The sequence below is a fragment of the Fundulus heteroclitus genome, chromosome 22 (genome assembly GCF_011125445.2).
Source record: "Fundulus heteroclitus isolate FHET01 chromosome 22, MU-UCD_Fhet_4.1, whole genome shotgun sequence".
Taxonomy (NCBI): domain Eukaryota; kingdom Metazoa; phylum Chordata; class Actinopteri; order Cyprinodontiformes; family Fundulidae; genus Fundulus; species Fundulus heteroclitus.
This window is the reverse complement of record NC_046382.1, coordinates 19,040,778-19,060,993: the sequence shown is the minus strand read 5'-3', so window position 1 is coordinate 19,060,993 and position 20,216 is coordinate 19,040,778. Positions and strand designations below refer to the sequence as shown.

The 20,216-nt window shown below is 37.9% G+C and overlaps 1 protein-coding gene across 1 annotated transcript in view; it reads right to left on the bottom strand.

The window, feature by feature from the left end:
- The window catches only part of lmbrd1 (LMBR1 domain containing 1), a 78,387-nt gene that overhangs the window by 41,401 nt on the left and 16,770 nt on the right, over positions 1–20,216 (bottom strand). Inside the window, exons 4-6 of the mRNA XM_036126392.1 lie at positions 13,189–13,286; positions 11,523–11,590; positions 7,822–7,910 (exon numbers count right to left, since the gene is read on the bottom strand). Coding sequence (XP_035982285.1) covers positions 7,822–7,910; positions 11,523–11,590; positions 13,189–13,286 — 255 coding nt within the window. The remainder of the gene's footprint in view (positions 1–7,821; positions 7,911–11,522; positions 11,591–13,188; positions 13,287–20,216) is intronic.

Here is a 20,216-nt window from a genome sequence, read left to right as displayed (position 1 = left end):
TTTTTTAATAACAAAATTACAATTTTTGATGACTAAATTATCTACTATTTTAAACAGTTAAGTTTAAAAACATTATTCTGTTTAAAATTAGTATCATGTTTAAATAGACTAGCATTGGAGCAATAATGTTGAAAGGCACAAACTGCTCAGTTAAACAAGAAACAAACAAGAAAGTCCTGTTGGATTTTTATATTTCTCTATATAAATTCAGATAGGTATACAGTTTTGATTTCAGCCCTATCTGCTTAGCCCCATCATCTGCTAAAATATTCATACAGAAGACATTGCATGCATGTGTGTGCACAGTGCCAGCAGTACTAGAAAAGGTCTACATAAGCATAGCTCATTTAAACGTTGCTATAACTACCCTTAGGATTATTTCAATGCATTGTTGGGTATTTAGAAATAAGAAATATACATAAATTATGTTTAATAAATTAGTCTGATCATTAAAAAGAGTGTTTGAGAGGCTTATCGTGAAATCAGAAAGGAAGCTGTTCTTCAGTTACCCTGTTGTTGGGTACCTACATCTTTTGACCCATTTATGTGGCAGACTGTGGCTTCCCGGTTGAAAAAAAAAAGACACAGTGACAGACAAGATGCAAATGATTTGTAAAACCCTGTTAGAATACCATTACCTGACTCCGCCAGATAGATTTGCTCCGCATATCCATCTGGAAACCTTCCGTTGAAGTAATTTTGGGAAGGGGCGAAAATACTGGTTAGCTGATTGGCCTATGTTGGTGATAGACGGACCAAATGAACCAATCAGATTCGTCGTCGCTCGTAACAGAGCGACGACGAAAACACAACCACAAGCCAAGCTACTCTTGCTGCTGCAGGTAAAGGCTCGTTAGCTCAGCAAAGAAATACTCTGTAATTCCGATAAAACTTGCTCGATAGCCACGCTAACGCTAGTTTCATCGGCTGAAGCCGCCATGCTGTTAAGACTGAACTGACGCGCTTCCCGTTGCGTCACACCTCAACCCGCCTCAAAGCCAACGCTGATTGGACGTTCGTTTGGTGAACGGCTCCAAATTTTCTTCAACGGAGAGTATCCAGACTGATCTGCGAGTGAAACCTTGAAAGCTCGCGAGATCAGGATGGTCTCACGAGGCTAAGAATACCATGGCTAGCCAACTAATAGCTGGTGAAAATGCTGTCAGCATCTCCTTCTGAGCTAGAGCTGGTTTGTGCTGCTTTCACTATGATTTTATAGACTTTATTATATTTTTACTGAGGCAATAAACAGGCAACAAGTCCCCAAACACCTCCACACCCATGCTCAAGTCTAAAATGAGCAGTCCTGCAAATAAGCCACATTTTTTAAAACAGTATGAGATTTAGCATAAAAACTTTTTTTTCTATTTGCAAAAACAAAACAAAAAAAAGGATGTAATTCCTTTTGACATGAGGAACATTATGAAATAAGACAAGCAAAGAGCAAAATAACTGGACTAGCCACACCCGGACTGAAATATTCTAAAATAAATAAAGGTTTCATAAATCACAAGCTGTGTTTTAAAGAATCTTTAACTCAGTTTCTTGAAACATAAACTACGGATTCTTACTTTTCTCAAACATATTACTCAAATGTCCTTCCGCAACCCAATTTTTCGAATCTACTCGAGGCAAACGATGGATGCAACGTAACAGCCATACACATCAAGAAGCTCCGGGATTTGCCAATCAGTACTTCTCTAAGGAAAAGGATCATGGGTTTCTTGACAAGCAGATCAAAGGTGGCGTGCCAGTTGAGAGCCTTCAGGCAGGCCGTGTCACAACTGGGTATGGCAGATGTAATGCTCTGGACAGCAAAAGCTTTACAAAGGGTGATTAGATTGGCACAACGCATTACCAGGACTGAACTGTCAACTCCCCAGCACCTTTACAGACTGCGCTGTAGAAGAAAGGCAGACAAGATCATCTCTGACCCCCGCCATCCCCAGCTACACACTGTTCATGCTTCTCTCGTCAGACAGCAGGTACCGAAGCATACAGACATGCACCAGCAAGTTCAAGGACACCTTCTATCCACAAGCCATCAGGATATTAAATTGCCTGAAAAACTGAACACCTGAGTTTTTCCCTTATGCACTGCAGTCACTTCAGGGTAATACATTACCAATACTTAGAAGCCTACTTTTTTCTGTAGTATCATTTATCATGTGTTTAATTGCCTTATCTTATTATTTTACAATGTATATTAAGCACTGCTTAAAAAATAACTTAATTGTGCAATAATTAGTAGCTATGAGGCCAAGGATTTCATTACAGCAATGATGTTCCACTGTTGTGAATAGATTTGAATTGAACAAAACACAACTGAAATAAATGGAACTGATTTTAAAAGAAACTCAAGTGTGAGGAAAAAAAAAAGTATTTAGAAGCATAAAGAGAAATTTTGAAGATTTCAGGTATTAACAGGTTAAACTGTCTTAGAGCTTAAAGAATATCCTTTTATCAGCTTTGTTCAGTTCTTTTAAAATGTTGTCTTGAGAGGTCCTTTAAATTGGCTTTCTGAATTGCTGCAGTGTACAATAGTAAATAATTTATGTGAAAACTCCTAAAGCTGCATGGGATTTAAAGTTATTGTTCTAGTGACTAACTGGGTTGCACAACTGATTACAAAACCACTTTGGACCAACTGCGATGTACCATCTCAGTAGTAACTCAGGAAATTAGTTCCTTTAATAGGAAACGTGAACTGTGTTTTGTTTTCGTCCTTTTAGACAAGGACACATGATGTTAGTCATCACACTCCCCTTAGATTTAATACTTTGCACAATAGGTGTTCAAACAGCTTGGTTTTTTTTGGCATATGTAGGTTGAGCTGGTGTGTGTAACCCTTGAGAGAGAAAGAGGACCACCTAGCAGGCAAGCACAACAGTAGGTGTCACGCCAGCTGCCAGAGATAAAGTTAGAAGACAGGGATTGATGAGGAGAGTGATTTCCTCACTCCCCTGTCAAGATCCCACCTGTCATTTCATTCTAAGTAAAAAGCCACACATTTGTCCTTACATAAATATCCCACATCCACTCAACAGCAACTTCATAAAGCCCAGACCACCTGTCACCGTGGTCAGAGGTGGGTCTCTCCTTGTCTGTCTCCTTGACAGTGGCTTTTCATTTGGAATATTAAGTCAGCATTCAGAGCATGTATAATTCGTGCTGTTTACATCATTAATCACATTCTCCTGGAGACAGTTCATATGCAGCGAGACAAAGGTGAAAAAAGTGTGATAAAATATATATGTTCTCCTCATTGCAAGCAGAGAAAAAAAGAAAATAAAAACTTTTGAAGTCTAACAGCCCGGCTGAACATTAACATTTAAATACCTGTTTCTGATTCCCGGGTGCTTCACTGCAATTTTACTGCCTTTGTTTGGTGGTGTGCTTAGTGAAATAGACAATAGCCTCGTGTTTTGTATAAAGAACATTCTGCTCATGGGCTCTGCACAAAGGGAAGTATGGATGTTTGCTGCCAGTCTTCTTCGTTTCTCAAGCAGATTTTCCAGGGATTATACGTAGGGAATATTGTCCATTATCGGCGGTGCTTTCACATCTGCACAGTGTCAATTCAAAAACCATTGGAATGAGGAAGCTCTTATCTCTCTCCACATATAGCCCTTCAGGCTTGTGTTCGTGCATGAGCCTTATGCATGGAGGTGTTCTTTCAGGGGCTCCTTTAGCTCTGGCGGCCTACTTCAGTGGAATTTAAGTGAAATGACAGACTCATCAAAAGCACCTACAAAGGCCTCCACATGTTAGAACAGAAAACATGATGAACCATTGTGTATATAAAGTCGTAAAAACGCTGGAAAAGGAACTTTCTCGGTTCTAAGATGCACAGCCATATGGATCTGGGCTACTATTTTTAACTATAACAAACAAGTTTGGATGAGTTATAACGTGTGAACGGCTATTCTTAAGTAGATGTTAATAATGAAGATGTTTTACATCAATACATCCTTTATAAATGAGATTTGAAACAAAAAAGGAACAAATTTCCACCACTGTCTCACCGTAATCTCAATGTCATGCCATCACTTCTTTGTTTAGAGTTAATGTGAAATTCTTTTGGACAAGGAAAACTAATTTGTCGACAGTTAGCCAATGTGAATATATCCACACCCCATCTTTGAGTAAAAACAAGGTTAAAATGGCAACATGTGTGAGGAATTGAGTTTTGAGCCAGCTGCTGAGAGACGAAAGGAAAGTTTATAGAGGAAAGTTCAAAATGTATCGATGGACCAGACCCCCACCAAATGCCAAATTAAAATTGTAGTTCAAAATATGACTGATAAATTATAAAATACATACATTTCTTTCCTATTTTGATTTACAGTATTTGCTTATTAGGATGGGTTTAGGTATCATTTTCAGTTTTTTTTCCACTTCCCCTGGGCTTAGCCTGAGCTCAAAACACTGCTCTCTCAAAAATATAATCGTACCAAGGACAAACCTGCGAAGTAATACAAGCTGACGCATGCATAGTGTAGTGCTGAATTGCGTAAATCCTCCTGTGCTACTCTTGACAACCATAATATTGTCTCTGTCTGGATAATTCCTCCGTTTTCTCACCCTAGTTTGTGATAATGACATGCAAAAGATAAAGGTTCTTCTAATCTCCATGTCTCTGATTTCCACCATTCACAATAACTGTGTGTTAAAGACATTTGAGGCATTGCTCCAGTAACACCGTAACACTTTTGTTACTCATTTTAGCATTCAACAATTTCCCTCTGGAATTATTAAAGTATTTCTGATTCTGAACCCCTTTGTTCCTGTGCTGGATGTTTTGAAGTGCTTTATAAGCAAAGATGGACTGGATAGCACCCTGCCCCTCGCCTATTGACAGCTTGAAATAGGCGCCAGCACCCCTCGCGAACCCAACACGGATAAGCATGTAGGAAAATGGATGGATGGAGGGATGGACTGGATAGCAGTATGTGACTTGGACATGAGGTTACCTGACAAACTATTGAAAACTCCTGATAAATACTTTACTGACTGACCCGAAAGCATGTGACCCAAGACATTTGCAGTGGGCAAAATAAGCTTTCTGAAATTTTTATATTTTGATAAAACATTTAAAATGAGGAGCTAAAGTAGCTATGTTGCTCTTGACCAAGCCTCTGGATTTGCCATCAATCTTTCCTTTCAACGAGATTATCATAACACAAACTGGTGACTACTTTTGAGCAAAAAGTGTAAGTGTCATTTGATCATGAGTTCACCAGTGGTTAAAGATCCTGGAGCTTCGACATACATTACATTTAATAAGATTTACAAAAAATAACTTTATTTGCAGTTTAAAAAAATACACAAGTCTAGTTTAAGGTGGCTAAATCTAGTTGCACTACCTCCAATAAATGCAATTCATAATCTTTTTTAAGCTCCAGTAGCATGGACACAGAATAATGGCCGTTATCTGAACAGGCCACAGAAGGTGACCAAATGAAGCAGATGAGCTTTGCTGCAAAGGGCGTCTGGTACTGAGACATTAGCAATATGTTCTGTGGGCTCTGAGGGTTCTGGGGTGGGGTCTCTGAACTGGGCTTGCCTCCAACAGATGCCTGATTCAATCTGACTGTTATCTGATCAGGTTAGGTTCTCCCTGCAGAATACTGAAAAGTGTTATTTAATGTCTACTGGACTATAATATTTTAAATCTAACGTTTCGTTTTAGCAATGTAATATTGTCAGCAATGGAAAGGCAAATACATGTTAAATTAGTTTGATGGATCAGATTTGCTCCAAGAAATATACTAAAATATATGAGTGTGTTTCTAAGTGCAGTCAAAAGGAGCTGTTCTTCCTTATGCAAATTACATGAAAAAAGTTAAACGTTATAAACCAGCCTCAGGTACTTACCCCAAGGCAGGGCCAAAAAAAATACAAAACTGTGCTGCATGGCCCTGAATAAGAAAATCAAGAGCTCTAGTAGCTGATTTGTAAAACATTCAAGGAACACTGGTTTAACAAGTATAATGTTTAACTATTAAAGGATCTGGTGGCTTTAATGAACAGTTGTTGCAAAAAAGTCAGGAGAATTATGCGGCCAAAGTGCCTTTTCTTCACACAATTAACTTCCCATCTGGAAAAAGAACAGAATCTGGGAATTAGAAAAAGGATGATCCTCAAATTTTCTCTGCAGCCCAGCAATTCCCCCCATTGCACCATTGGAGGAAGGGTTGGGGACAGCGTTTAGGGGATCACAATTAAGCAGTGAGGCAGATGGTTCAACTTCCTCTTTGCTCCCCAGATGGCAACATGCCAAAAAAACTGTTAGTAATCCATACTGGGTAAGCTTTTTGCATTAGCGCGGAAATAGTGAAAGACATTGTTCTCTTAGAAAAAATAAAATAAAGATGTTAAAAAAAAAAAACTGTATTCACAGAAACTTATTTTATGACGTTATTTTAAGGGATTTCACAGTGCTACTTATGCTACAAAGTTACTGTTTGGGAAAATTTGAAAAACACAATTACTGACTCTGGTTTTTAGTGCTGTGCAGATGGAAAGCAAATTATGTAAATACCTGACTTAATATTTATTAAATTACTGTATCTTTATTTTAACAGAATGTCTGGTCCAATCAATTCAAGGAACATTTAAAGAAAAAATATTGTTGGCACAATGCTTGAGATTCTATTGATAGCCAATAATTATACGGCCACGTTGACCAGAGGCCAGAATCTGTACCAGACGGTTGTTTTCAGAAAGTTCCTTCTAACTGAATTGTGTAAACAAAGAGGGGGGTTGTTTCACTTGAAACATGGCTACTAGCCAAAGGAACAATTTTGACAGTAAACTGAACCAATGACCTTTGGGGAAATATTAGAACTAAAGACGTCTACATTACAGATAATTGAGATCAAATCGCATAAAAAAGGTCATGATTGTGGGAAACTCCTGCTATGATCTTTATCGTTAAATGTAGATTTAATAAAGTTTACCTTTAAGAATTAACAGGTGTTCTAGGTCACATGACCAACTCAGGTTATGGCATTCTGAGCTCAGACTGCCATAACAATAAAACGAAGCACATATGGCACTTACCTGATCAGACATATTTTTGGTTCTCTGATGTAGGATTTAATCTAGAGGAATGAATGTGGCTTAGTTTTTTCAAGTAACTAAGACTTCTCAATTTACTTGGCCAAAGTGGTTTGCTATCAGATTCTAAAACTCGGAGGGAGACTGTTTAATTTTGCAAAGATACAGTGTTGCCAGTGGCCTTCAGGGGCACTAAACCTGGAAGTTACAGGTCTAGCGCTCCTAGTGGCTAAAGGTTACATGGTGCTGCTTTAAGGGAAGGATCTACATTATCCAGGAAATACACACAGTTCTAAATGCAAGCCATCCTAAGATGCTAAAATGTTGCGATTGTTTTAAAATAATTTGTACAGAGCCCACCAATTCACACAGAGTGTGATGTCACCTCTGCTCTAAATAATGTTTAATAATATTCTCACAAGAGGAAGGAAAACAGAAATATTTTTTATCTTGTTGATTATAGTCCCTACAGAGAAACTGGAAAAAAGAACACAGACTCCCAATCAGTGCATCGCTACTTTTCTAACAGCCAAAATATTTTTTCAATAAATCCTAAAAACAACATGAATCAACAAGGCTTTGAAACAGTGGAGGAAAATCAAGCAGATAACATACGGTAGAGTTGTATAAGGAAGTAAAACATGTAGCGTTGACAAATAAATGTGAATTAAAATTGGCTCAGAGGGTAATTATAATATAAATGTTTGATGTTCAAGTTTTACTGAAAAGGGACAGAAAGTATGTTGTGGTTGTACTTACGACTACTGCCAAGCTCATCAAAAAGGTACTGCACCTTCTCCCACTGAGTGGAATTTTGTCCAGGTGGGGCCTCAAGTGGAATAAATGCTCTGAAAGAATTGGAAAAGAAAGCACCTCTTAGAATTTTATCATACTTTTCATAATCTAAAAAACAAATCTAGGCAACTCTTTCCACTGACAGTTGAAACCCATTAATGGAGCCGCAGAAAAACAAAAAGCTTTCACCCTGAAATTTCATCCAGTGGATTTTAGAGCGTGGAAATAATTGTTCTGCTGTAAGGTAATTTCTCTCCTTTTTTTTTCAACTTTTTGTGGCAAGTGCGTGATACTTGTAAAATTCGACATTATTTAACATAATTGCATTCTTTCCAAAACTAGTAAAGTGATCCATTTGCAACCTGATGAAACACAAGTTCACATAATTACTTATCCATCCCTAAGCTTAACACTTTTAGAGTTGTTAATTTGTTGAAACTCTATTACTCCGAATATATTTTTTTCTTTTCTTCTACACTCAGAAAATGCCCTGCATCTTCCTTGTTAATGCAGATAGTTGCAGTGTCATTATTAATTATTTGTGAAGACAATGAACAGAAAACTAGCCATGTTCTTGCCCCATCATTGACTTTGGTATTTAACTGTTTTCCATTTTAAGATAAAACACTGTAACACAGTTTTTTTTAAAACCTGGCTACTTAAACACTACTTGTAGTATAAGGCTTGGGAAGTACTTTGGGTCCAAAATTTGACAAGAATACAGTATTTCCAGGTGAGCACAACGTTGTATACAACACAGCGTTTAGGAACAGATTTAAGATTTCTTTGGAAAACTTAAAATGCACTTGAAGTGGGGAAAATAAGGTTAAAACATGTCAAAAAGATCTTTTCAGCACATATATATATTGAATTGACAAGAAATCCACACCAGATGTTGGTAACAACCCAGGTAATCCACACACTTCATGAATAACAAAATAATCAGTGAATATATGAAGATACGTACAATAAAGTGGAATGATGGAGCAAGTGCTAAGCTTGCTTCCTGAAAGTATCCAAACATCCGTAAGAAGGCTGTTTTATTAATGACAGCTTCAAGATGTCTCATACATGGAGGGACGATTCACAAGAAAAGCTCAGATGGGATTCTAAACTATTCTGCCAGACAAACTTCTTTGCCAAAAGAAAAAAAAAAAAAACATCCTTGCTTCAACATCAGATTATTATTATAAATTCTTGACTCTTCATTGATTCTTAGAGGTTTAAGTAAATTTCTCCATCCATGCTTTCAATTAAATAAGGTCTGCAGGCACCAAATGCCAAAAAAACAGCCCCATGATGTTTCTGCTTGCAAACTTCACTGCTGGTCTGTTGTTTTCAGGGGTCATGTGCAGTGACATTTGTCTTACAAACACGATATGTGCAGTGACATTCAAATAGTCCAATTTTGGTCTTGTCTGCACAAAATACATAAGTATTTCACCGGCTTGTCTAAATGGTCTGTAGAAAATTTTAAATCACCTTCAACAGGCTGTTTCTTCAGAGGTGGAGTCTTGTGCAATGAGTGTGCAGTGTATCACCTATTGTTTTCACCTATTGTTTGGAAAAACTGTTCCTCCTACTTCCAGGTGTAGTACTTAGATGTTGGACTCTTCTGATTATTGCTTTGAGTCTTCTGTCAGTAATCTTTCAAGAAGCACCTGGTTAAGGCCAGTTCATGGTGAAATCATCTTCTTCTCACTTACAAATGATGGCCTCAACGGTGCTTCATTGGAACATTCAGAAGTTCAGAAATAGATCTATAACCACTGTCTTCAGTATTATTAATTGCCTATAAAAAAACATGTTTTTATAGGCAATTAAGGCTAAACCAGTAGGATTAATCGCTTCCTAAATACTGACATATCTCAGCTTGTTCCTTGAGTTTCTACATTTTTGCACCGTCTTTTATTTACGTGTTTAGGACTTCTTACATGTGACATTTCCTTGTATTACACATAACTTGAATTATGGACATCTATGTTTGATTTATTTGTACATGTGGGTTGCGTGAGCTGTTACAGAGGTGATGTATATTCCATGGCCCGTTAGCAATTCATGTACTGAGAAAAACATTGGCATGTTCAACACTTGCCAACACTGACCATACCATTCCACGTTTTTTTCAGATTCCTATACAGTAGGGCCAGACGATAATTCGATAACAATATGTATCGATCAATAGACATGTGGCGCGAAAGAGGATCATGTAGGTTAACAATTTAGTCATTACATCCACCTAACCAATCACACGTGCAAACCCAGGAACGCTCTGTCAGCAAGCCTCGCCCCCTTCGAAGAGTTCAGAAAGCATGCGCTCTTTTCTCTTTTTTTTAAAAAAAAAACGTACAGTTTTGGTAAAAAGTTGGTTGAACAAAAGTTTGAGTTTGAATTCTGTTTGTTTGTTCTTTATCTAAAAATAGGTCATTAGGCAACAGACTAAAACGGCCAGGGCTGCTCTTAAAATACATGTTTTTAATATTTTGATAATTACCGATATCGATCAATATGATTTCTATTTTATCGATATGCTATTTTATATCATCCAAAGCCCTACTATACATTATATTAATATTTATAAAAACACACTAATCAAAACGTGTTACTTAAAGAAAAAAAAAAAAGATATACAATCGGTTATCGTGTTCCCTGGTAGTTTCCCTGCGACTGTGAAAAATTAGAGGAAAAAAAATCTGTCTCCTCCCAGTAGGACGTGCCTGGAAAACCCCCAAAGAGACGCGCCCAGAGGCCCTCCTGATCAGCTGTGCAAACAACCTCGACTGACGCCTTTCGATGCGGAAAAGCAGCGGCTCCACTTTGAGCTCCTCCCGTATAACTAAGCTGCTCAGCCCATCTCTAAGGCTGAGCTCAGCCACCCTCTGGAGGAAGGTAATTTTGGCCACTTGTTTCAGGATCTCGTTCTTTTTTACATGATCCATACCTCAGGTCGGAACGTACATGGACCAGTAAATTGAGAGCTTTGCTTTTTGGCTCAGCTCTTTGTTCGCCACAACAGACCGGAGCAGCGCCCGCATTACTGCAGAAGAAGGCCCAATATGTCTGTTCATTTCTCGATCCATCCTACCGTACCTCTAGAACAAGACACCGAGATACTTAAACTCCTCCGCTTGAGGCAGAGACTGACCTCCAACCCAGCGACAGTATAGTTGTGGGCTGTTTATTTTCTCAAAGCAAATAAGCTTTCTTTCAAAGTCCCATTTTATGGTTCAGAGAGCACATTCAATCGCACAGGTTGGACTCTAGTTGTGTTGCCGCCACAGCTCCCAAAGAAATCCATTAAGTTTCATTGGTTCTACTGAACGCAACTAGTGTAAAATATGAAGATAAATAGAACATGACTGAATATGTGCACCAATACATACTGCATTTCTTGATTCAATACAGATCAGGAAAAGGAAAAGGTCTGATTCTCCCTCTGAAGGTATGTTGGGTATGAGAGTTCACATAATTCTCATACCTAGACTCCTATACACAAAATAAACCTGTTTGTAAACAGAAGTGTTTTTTTTTTCCTCCTTGACATTTTATCTTGGCCAGACAAATGTTGCTGCAGTTGTTTGAAAGGGTTTTCTTCTCATCAACACAGTAATGTATTTACACCACTTTTTACCTGTTATGTACTGAAGCAGAAAAGCAAAACTCACCCAATTAAAAGGAGCACCACGCAGACAATGACAAATCCGACCGTGTACTTCAGAGCATTTTTCACTTGCTGTAATGTAAGAAAAAAAAAATGTAATTGGTCAATCGTGGTCGTAAAGTGAAATATTATTATTCACTGTGAGTCCGATAAGAGGTTCATACTGTATTTAGATAAGGACTATGGCAAGTGAGCGCAAGACAGAGTGGGTGTAGCTCCAGTTTGACTTTGCAGAGGTAACATTTCACATCCAGCGTCATTCAAGGTGCTTTTAAAAGTTCCAACACAAAAGACCTTCTTATCTGCGTGAAAAAGTGCCTTGCTCAGCTCAAAACTGACAAATGGCGAGGAGAGCGGTACATTGCTGTGGCTGATGGATCATACGCACTCATTACTGATTTCTACCGTCACTTGCCTATAAGAAAACTTCTAAACAGAGGAGTTTAAAACAAATGTCAACCACGAAATGAAAACAGAAGGACCTAAAATTAAAAGAAGGAATGAGGTGACAAAAAGGTTGGATGGCGTGTTTTGATCAACACTAATTTTAGTTAAACTATTAATTAGTTTTGATTCATCTGCCTCGGATTTTGTTTCCACGTGAATGGCAAAGTGAACGTAACTGAGGTATTGAAAAAATTGTGGACAGCCGTCAGAAAACGTTTACAAATTGTCACAATGTTCCCGTCTCTTTTTTTACAGTTTGGTTTTCTTTGTCATTAAGACGGCTCCCTCTGAAGTTACTTTTTCCCTAATTATGCTGCAAACGCAAATTTTAAGTGCCGAAGCCAATTTAGATGACATGTTTCATTTCCTGGAATTTGTTTTCGAGCAGATACTTGACAAGCGCACTCAAAAGAAACTCAAATTTAAACTGTATCAAGTGAAGGAAGCAAATCTCAGTAGGAGGCAGAGGCCATTCTGCTTCCTGCTTTATATATAAAAACATAAGGGGATATTATTTCTTAAACTTCAACCAAGCTATTAAGCAGTCAATTACTTTTAAACTACATCATAGATGATGGTGTCAAAAACGATTATGAAAACAATTCTTCACAAACTTGAAATGTCTCTTTCTGTCTATACATTAGGGATGGGCATTTATTTTTGAGTTACAAAAAAAGTTAAAAACGTCCACTAGTCTATACAATAACTGTTTTTAATAGCCATGCTTAAAAAAAATAACTAGAACAGGAATTTGCTTAATGTTATCACAAGATGTTAATAGAGCTTGATTTCTGCCAGCCACCAAGTGTATTAAAGAGAGCGGTGCTTAATTTCAGCATCAGACCTACCAAAAAACGTTGGTTAATGTTTTGACATAGTTGACTTTATCTGAATCGGATTAAAACACAGAAACTACGGTCAAAAGGTAAAATACTAGTATTTGCAGGAAACATGCTTACCCCTTCATCTTCATCTATTGCATGAACAAATTGATGAAGAACCCACAAATGTATATCTAACTGCCACCTCTGCATGGGTTTGGGGTAAAAAAAAAAAGCCATGTGCAGTTGCAAGGTAACGGTTGCATGTTGCCGCACATTTGGGGGTTTTCACAAGTGATGCACTGATTAGATTTGACAGAAACGCAAGAAAAAAGTGATTCCACAACACTTCATTTAGTGAGCTGCAGGGCTGCATACAGGGAAACAAAGGTATAACCTTACCGAACATTTGTTTGCATTGTTATCGTCCTTTTCTTCATAGTAGAAGTAGACAAATGGGATCCAGAGGAAGACGCAGAATAGTATGATGGAGTAGAGAGCTGCAGGAATACAAAGAAAGGCCAAGATTTAATCACAATACATTTTGCAAATTTTTTTTACTAAATATAAATTCCTTTTTCCATTGCATTACACACAAGCTTGCTGGGTAAAGGACATACCTAAATGATTTCATTAAATTCTATGCGTTCTGGGGGATATTTAATGTGAACTTAAGCTTAACTTTATGGGTGAAAGACATGAAACCACACCATAGCTTGTCTTGAGCAAAGCCCATTTAGAAAGCAAATTTCCTATTTTGTTAAAAACTAAGAAGACAATAAGGCATGTGGAGGTTTGAAGTTAAACTGAAAGGCTTTCAGTTTGAGCTCAACTGAAAATATGCTGTACCTATGGTGCTTAAAATAATTTAAATAAAATAACCATTTACATTTAAATTATAATTTGTTCATGGGTTCTAATAGCAGCATATGCATGAAAAGCCCATACTTTAGAGATCGGGATATATATATATATATATATATATATATATATATATATATATATATATATATATATATATATATATATATATATATATATATATATATATATATATATATATATATATATATATATATAACAAAAGAAAAATAAGTCAGATGCTTGCATTTAGTTGGCATCTTGGCTAGTTCAAATCTCCATCTCATCACCACATGTAGTCATTTCATCACTTTTTGCCTACATTTTTTTCACATAAACAATTTTATAGCCACTGAAACCACAGCATATAAGTTTTTTTTTTTTGTTTTTTTTTTCCCAAAATAGTAGTTTTGATGACACATGGGGATAAATTGCCACAAAAAAAGATAAAATCTCACATAATTTTCAGATTTTTTCTGAAGATTTTGCATTGGACCCCAACTTTATTGATTGTGTTAATGTCCATTTTGGCTTTTGAGTTGCGGAGATCTGAGTCACTTCCTGTTGGTAGACAATATTTAGTTAAATTGCATAACATAACCTTGATCATAGAGAATAACCTTAAATTTTCAGTGGGCAAAGCCAGTAAAAAACGTCCTCCTTGCAGTTAAGAATTGATGCGTAATGGGTACAAAACATTCCTTAGAAAGTTATCAAAATGCTTGGTAGTCTAAAACAAGGAAAAGAAATACAGCATGAAACATTTAAAAGCCATAATGCATAAGGACAGTGCCACATCAAAACATGACTAAAATAAAGTCATTGGAGATTAAGGGTGTACTGATACATCCACCACAGAAAACATAATTATACACAATATTGGTTTCAAGGTAACCACATGAGATTATATTTTAGTTGTATTTCTGGGGAAAACAACAAAAAATAAATTCACCCTTTTTTGCTCACATTATTAAAAATAAAGGCTTCATCAATCACAAACTGTGTTTTAATGAATCTGTAACTAATGTACAATAACTCCAGTTTGTATTGTGTCTAGTCTATGTACTGTAGCTGGTATGCTTAATGCCAGAAGATGGAATAAAAGATAATGTCTGTTAACTTAAATACATTGGAGGAATGTATTACAGACTGCCTAAACGTCTGCAGGGACACCGTCATCCCAGCTAGGACGGTCCACTACTTTCCAAACAATGAGCTCTGGATCAACAGTGACATCAAAGAGCCTCTGAACAGAAAGAAAGATGCATTCATGGAAGGGGACAGGGTCAGGGTCAGACTCCCTCAGAAAGAACTGAATAACTGTCTGCAACCAGCAAAGGAGGACTATAGATGAAAATGTGGAGCGCAAACCGAGGAACAGCAACATCAAAGAGCTGTGGAGGGAGATGAGAACAACTACAGGCTATGGCAGGAAGAACACCCAGGTGATGGAGGGAGACCAACCAGCTCAACCTGTTTTGTAATAAGCTTGAAACCTCCACTTCAGCTGGGCCAGTCATCCCTTGTGTCCCTCCTCCTCCTCCTCCTCCTCTGCCTTCATCTTCACTTTTACCCCCATATTCTCCTCCAATCCCAACCTTTATCTGCTCCACCAGTAGCTGCTGGTGCACCTCCTCTTCTGGGTCAACCAACTTGTCACTCAGTGGAACATCTGGGGTCAGCATCCCCACTCACCAGCAGTGGCAACAGTCAGCCTTCCCCTGGCACTCACGGTGGGAATGAGGCGAGGAAGGAACTTAGGAGGCTAAAACTTAGGAGGTTATGACTCTTCTGCTCAACTGGCTGTGAACCCCAAATATATCTTTAACATTAGCTTCCAGCTGGGGAAGGCACTGGTTCTGTGGAAGACATCCTCTCTCGTCCCTGGTCCCTCGGGTTAGGAAGCCTGCTAAGCTGAATGACTACACATGGTGGCCCTCACATCCCATCTGATAAAAACCCTGGAGAGGCTTATTCTTTGTCACCTGAGACCACAGGAGGAGCATGCCCAGGACCCCGTTTAGTTTGCCTATGAGGAGCACATTGGAGTTAAACGCAGAACTCTACATGCTCCACAGTGTTCCTCCTCAACTGGATGAGCGCAAACTGATTTTTGTTTTTTACTTCACTAGTGCCTTTAATAATATTAGACCTGATATCCTGGAAGAGAAACTTGAGGGGATGGGTGTAGATTTTTCCTTAACTTCTGGATATTGGACTTTCTGTAGGAACGGCCGCAGAATGGGAGGTTGCAAAATTGGGTTTCTGAGACACTTATTACAGCCACACGAGAAACAGCGACAAAATCAGACAAAATCATCTCAACAAGGGTGTCAAAGTAATCTTAAATCTTAAATTTTGATTTGAAAATGTTTTATTTATATAAACCAGTGGTTATATAAATTAATCACTGCTCCGTGTGGAATTATCCACCTAAGTTTTTAGCCCTCCAAATATTTTATATTTTTAAAATAATTGCTTAAATTTTGTTAAAGAAAATGCAGGTATGTTTGATAAAAAAAAGTATTAAAACAGTTATGAAAGGAACAAAAGGCCTGTTTCTTAGATGGTTTGAAGTATATTTCATTGGCCACCCCCAAACCAGGGGGGGGGGCATGCCACCCCCCCCCCCCCCCCGTAATTGGGGGGGGGGGGGGGCGTGGCCAAAGTGGTTAGAGCAGCGCGCTTGCACTCAGAGAGGGATGCAAGTACCCCGTTTGATCCCCAGTGCCTGCACTCTGGGTCCCTGAGAAAGACCCTTAACCTCCAATTGCTCCCCAGGCGCCGGACAGTGGCAGCCCACTGCTCCCCAAGGGGATGGGTTAAGATGCAGAAGTGAATTTCTCCATTGTGAGATCAATAAAGTTAAATTATTTATTATTATTATTTATTTTAAAGGCCCCATTCCACTTATTTAAAGAAGTCATCAGAAAGCACTCCAAAAGCAGAATTAACCCACCAGCATCCCTAACTGACTGCTGCTTTTACCCTGGCAAAGGGCATGTGTACAACATAAGGAAACCAAGGAAAGTCAGTGGTGAACTGGGATTCCTAAAACCCAGCAAAATTCAACCACAACAGATCCGTTAAAGAGAAAGTCAAAGACCTTGCTGTGATTGTTGACTGGGTACGAGTAAAAATACAATATTCTGAAACTCTTCAGAAAAAAATATTTGAAGAAGAACAGCAAATATTTGGATTAATTTGTTAATCCCAAAACTTTTCCAAACATTTGTGAGAAACAAAACTCACTCTGCCTTAACCATTTACAAAAAAGGGAAACAAACTGAGAACTATACTGAAATTAGTTGTAAGCTCAAGAAAAACTCCCTTCTCCCATTTTCAGATCATATGTTGTTGCTAACAGTGAGTGTCTTCTGACACAGAAAACAAGATGGTATGGTGTGGAAAATGCTTTAGTCCTAAATAGTATGTGGTAAAGCACTCAAATCCCCTACTATTACTTGGATTATTATCACTTAAACCTATTTGATGATGCAGATAGCATCTATCTTTATTTCAGAGATGACCACTGCAACAGGAAAGAAAAAGTTATCTGCAGCAGGGAAAAACATGCTCCCCTCAACTAAAACTGGTCACCTATATTAAGTAGATGTAATAAACCGAGAGAAAACATACATAAAAGGGTGCCGTTTTAAGATGGGGGCGTTTTCGTCTTGCGGCAAACTGATGTCAAGGAAGACAGTCCAGACAATCCAAAAATAACTCTCTGAAAAGCATGTCACAAAGACGTAATCAGCCACTTGGCATGGCTTGCTCAACACCCTGAGGTGATAATGTGAATCATTAGCACGAGAAGCAACAAAAACAAATGCAAATTAATGCAAACAGGTTCCCACATCGGTTTCTCTTTTCTTTAAACTTAAACAGCTTTTATAAGGAGAGATGTTTTGTTTTTTTGTTTTTTTCCAGATCTTGCCAAGATTTTAGTCTTACCATGTGGTCATAAAAAATTAAAGGGCAAAACAACAGTTCAATTATTTTGTAAGAAATATAGCTAAGGAAAACTATATACCAATAAGAATTAGATTTCCTTTAATATCCCGCAGTGGGGAAAATTGGGTTTGACAGTGGCAAACACTCACAATTATTGGTGATTCAGAAACGGACACAAAAAAGTATACAAGAAAAGTAAACTGTCTAATCTAGTTAGCTCTAAATTTACTGTATATGCTTTCAGCTGAATTATAGCCTGATCAATCTCAGAGCTGATAGGAAAGAATAAATACAAATAAAATCCTTCTAAAAACCACTTAATCCATGAGATGGGCCGCAAATTTCAACAAAGCAACCGTGTGGTCTCAGGCAGGAAAAAAAAAAAGAAAAAAACAGCATGTGCTCCAGGCATGTAGAAACATCTCTCTCCAAAATGAACCCTTTTCAGAAAAGGTTCCCTCTGCTGCAGGGAAATGAATGTTGCTGTTACAGAAGGTTTGCCTTCTGCCAGCTGTGATCGTGACAGAGCATTGCTTTCAATATGCACATGCTCATTGCTTCACCAATGTATCCATTAGCACTCATTTTCAGCTAGACAAACCGAGTTTAGGATGATGCCAAGAGCCAATAAATGCAAACCATGCTCAGTATGCAGCTGCTGGTGTATGCCTGCAGGTTATGGTAGGTTATTATGAATCGGTCATTACTCTATATGCAGAACATCTACTGGGATAAATGCATTATCGCTATTAAAAGTTTAGCCCATTTATCCCTTTGACAGAGTAGGAGTGCTGAATAATTGAATGTCCTTAACCTTTCATTTAGCGCTTGTGTTTGCGTGATATATAAATTGATTTTTGTCAAATAGCAAGCAAATGTCATTCACTTACTTATGGTTGAATAATTATTTATGAAACCTAAGCAATAATGTCAATTACTTCAGATAACTGGAGTCTTGATGACAAATGTCAGATCCAAGTTCTGTCTATAGATTTACTCATTCATGAAAAAACATTTCTAATTTTTTTAATACAATTTTAAAATACGAAAGGTAGACAAGATGTTTTACCCAATACATTTTTTGCCCTTACTATTGAATATTAATTTTGCCCCTTCGTGCCTTTGCAGTTTTGGTCTTTTCGTACCATTTTCCCAAGCAGGAAACGGTGACGTCCACCGGGGGATGTTTTGTTACGCCTCTGACATCTAAACAATTGAAAATGATTTTCTATATCCTACTCTTTGTCAGCATCAAGGAAGTTTGATTATATTATCAAATGTAATAATGTCTAAGTGCGGGAGGTCAGTTAAGCAATACTGGGGTTTGATCAGGGGTCATAATGTGGAGTTTTATAGAAGTCACTGAGCCCAAACAGGGATCGGAACATACTAGGAAAAAAAGTTAGAGTCACAGAAAGGTTTTAAATACTAATATGCAGTTAAATTAAGTTAGATGTGAAAATACATTTACATTGACATGTACAATTTATATAAATTAAATTGTTACAATTTATCACCATAAATTGTCATGTAATTTATGCTGCTGAATTACACTCACAAACCCAGTCACTGCTCATAAATGACAATTTATCACTATAACTCATGAAAAGGTGTTTCATACCAACCATGCACCAGTTTAGACCCACCAAGTGGATGTTTCACATCAGCTTTGATAATCAGTGATTTAAAGTTTGAAACTGTTATCTGATTCCAATAAGTAGCAAGCAACAAAAGCATAATAGGATTCAAATAAATTTTCTGACTAATTATTTTTAATTATGTGAATAATTATGATATAAATATGATATAATAATTAAATATTTTAATTAATTATGAGGGGGCTAGAAAGCATCTCCCTCACTAAAGGTTAAGCGCAAATGTTGACTTGGTGACATGAAGTTTGCGTTTATTGTATTATGCTTTAATCTGAAGACTGCTAACCTGCCTCTCTTTGAGCTCAACCTTCTCCAGATTCATGGGGTGCACACATGAAAATGACATAATGGCTTCAACTGGAGGAAAATCCCTAATTGTCTACGTCACTGGGGAAGACCTGAAGATGATGGTAGAAGTGGATCAAAGCTTAAGTTTGATCTGTATAAGTTTGTTTGTTGTGTAAGTAATTAACTTCAGTAGCAAATTGCAAATCTTTATCAGTAAGTGCACTGTTCATGCGACCCTTCCCCCCGCTCCCTCCAAGTGTTCTTGCCAGCGCATTTCAGCGTAACGGCCAGTTATGCTATGTGCTCAGTGCCAAGCTAACAGTACGACGCGGATGTTCGAGAGCAACATAGAAAGGTCAGTAAAGCTGTTGAAGGTGCATCAGCGAAGCTGTAAACCTCCAAGGCAACATAAGCTAATGCTAGCTGTTATGAGCTTGACACAGCCCAATGACAGGGTTCAGTTGGGCTGGGCTCCCACTTCGAGCTGCAACCCTCAACGCTCCCCTCTGTGAATGCATACTGAAGCAACGGAAAAACATAGCAGCTGCAGAATGAACTAAACTACACTAAAATACAGAATTGTTTGCACACAGCTAGGAATTTGAAGTAGGACGAGTATGTATGAAATGGGAGTAACAATTAGTGATGGGGAACCTGAACCTTTTAGAA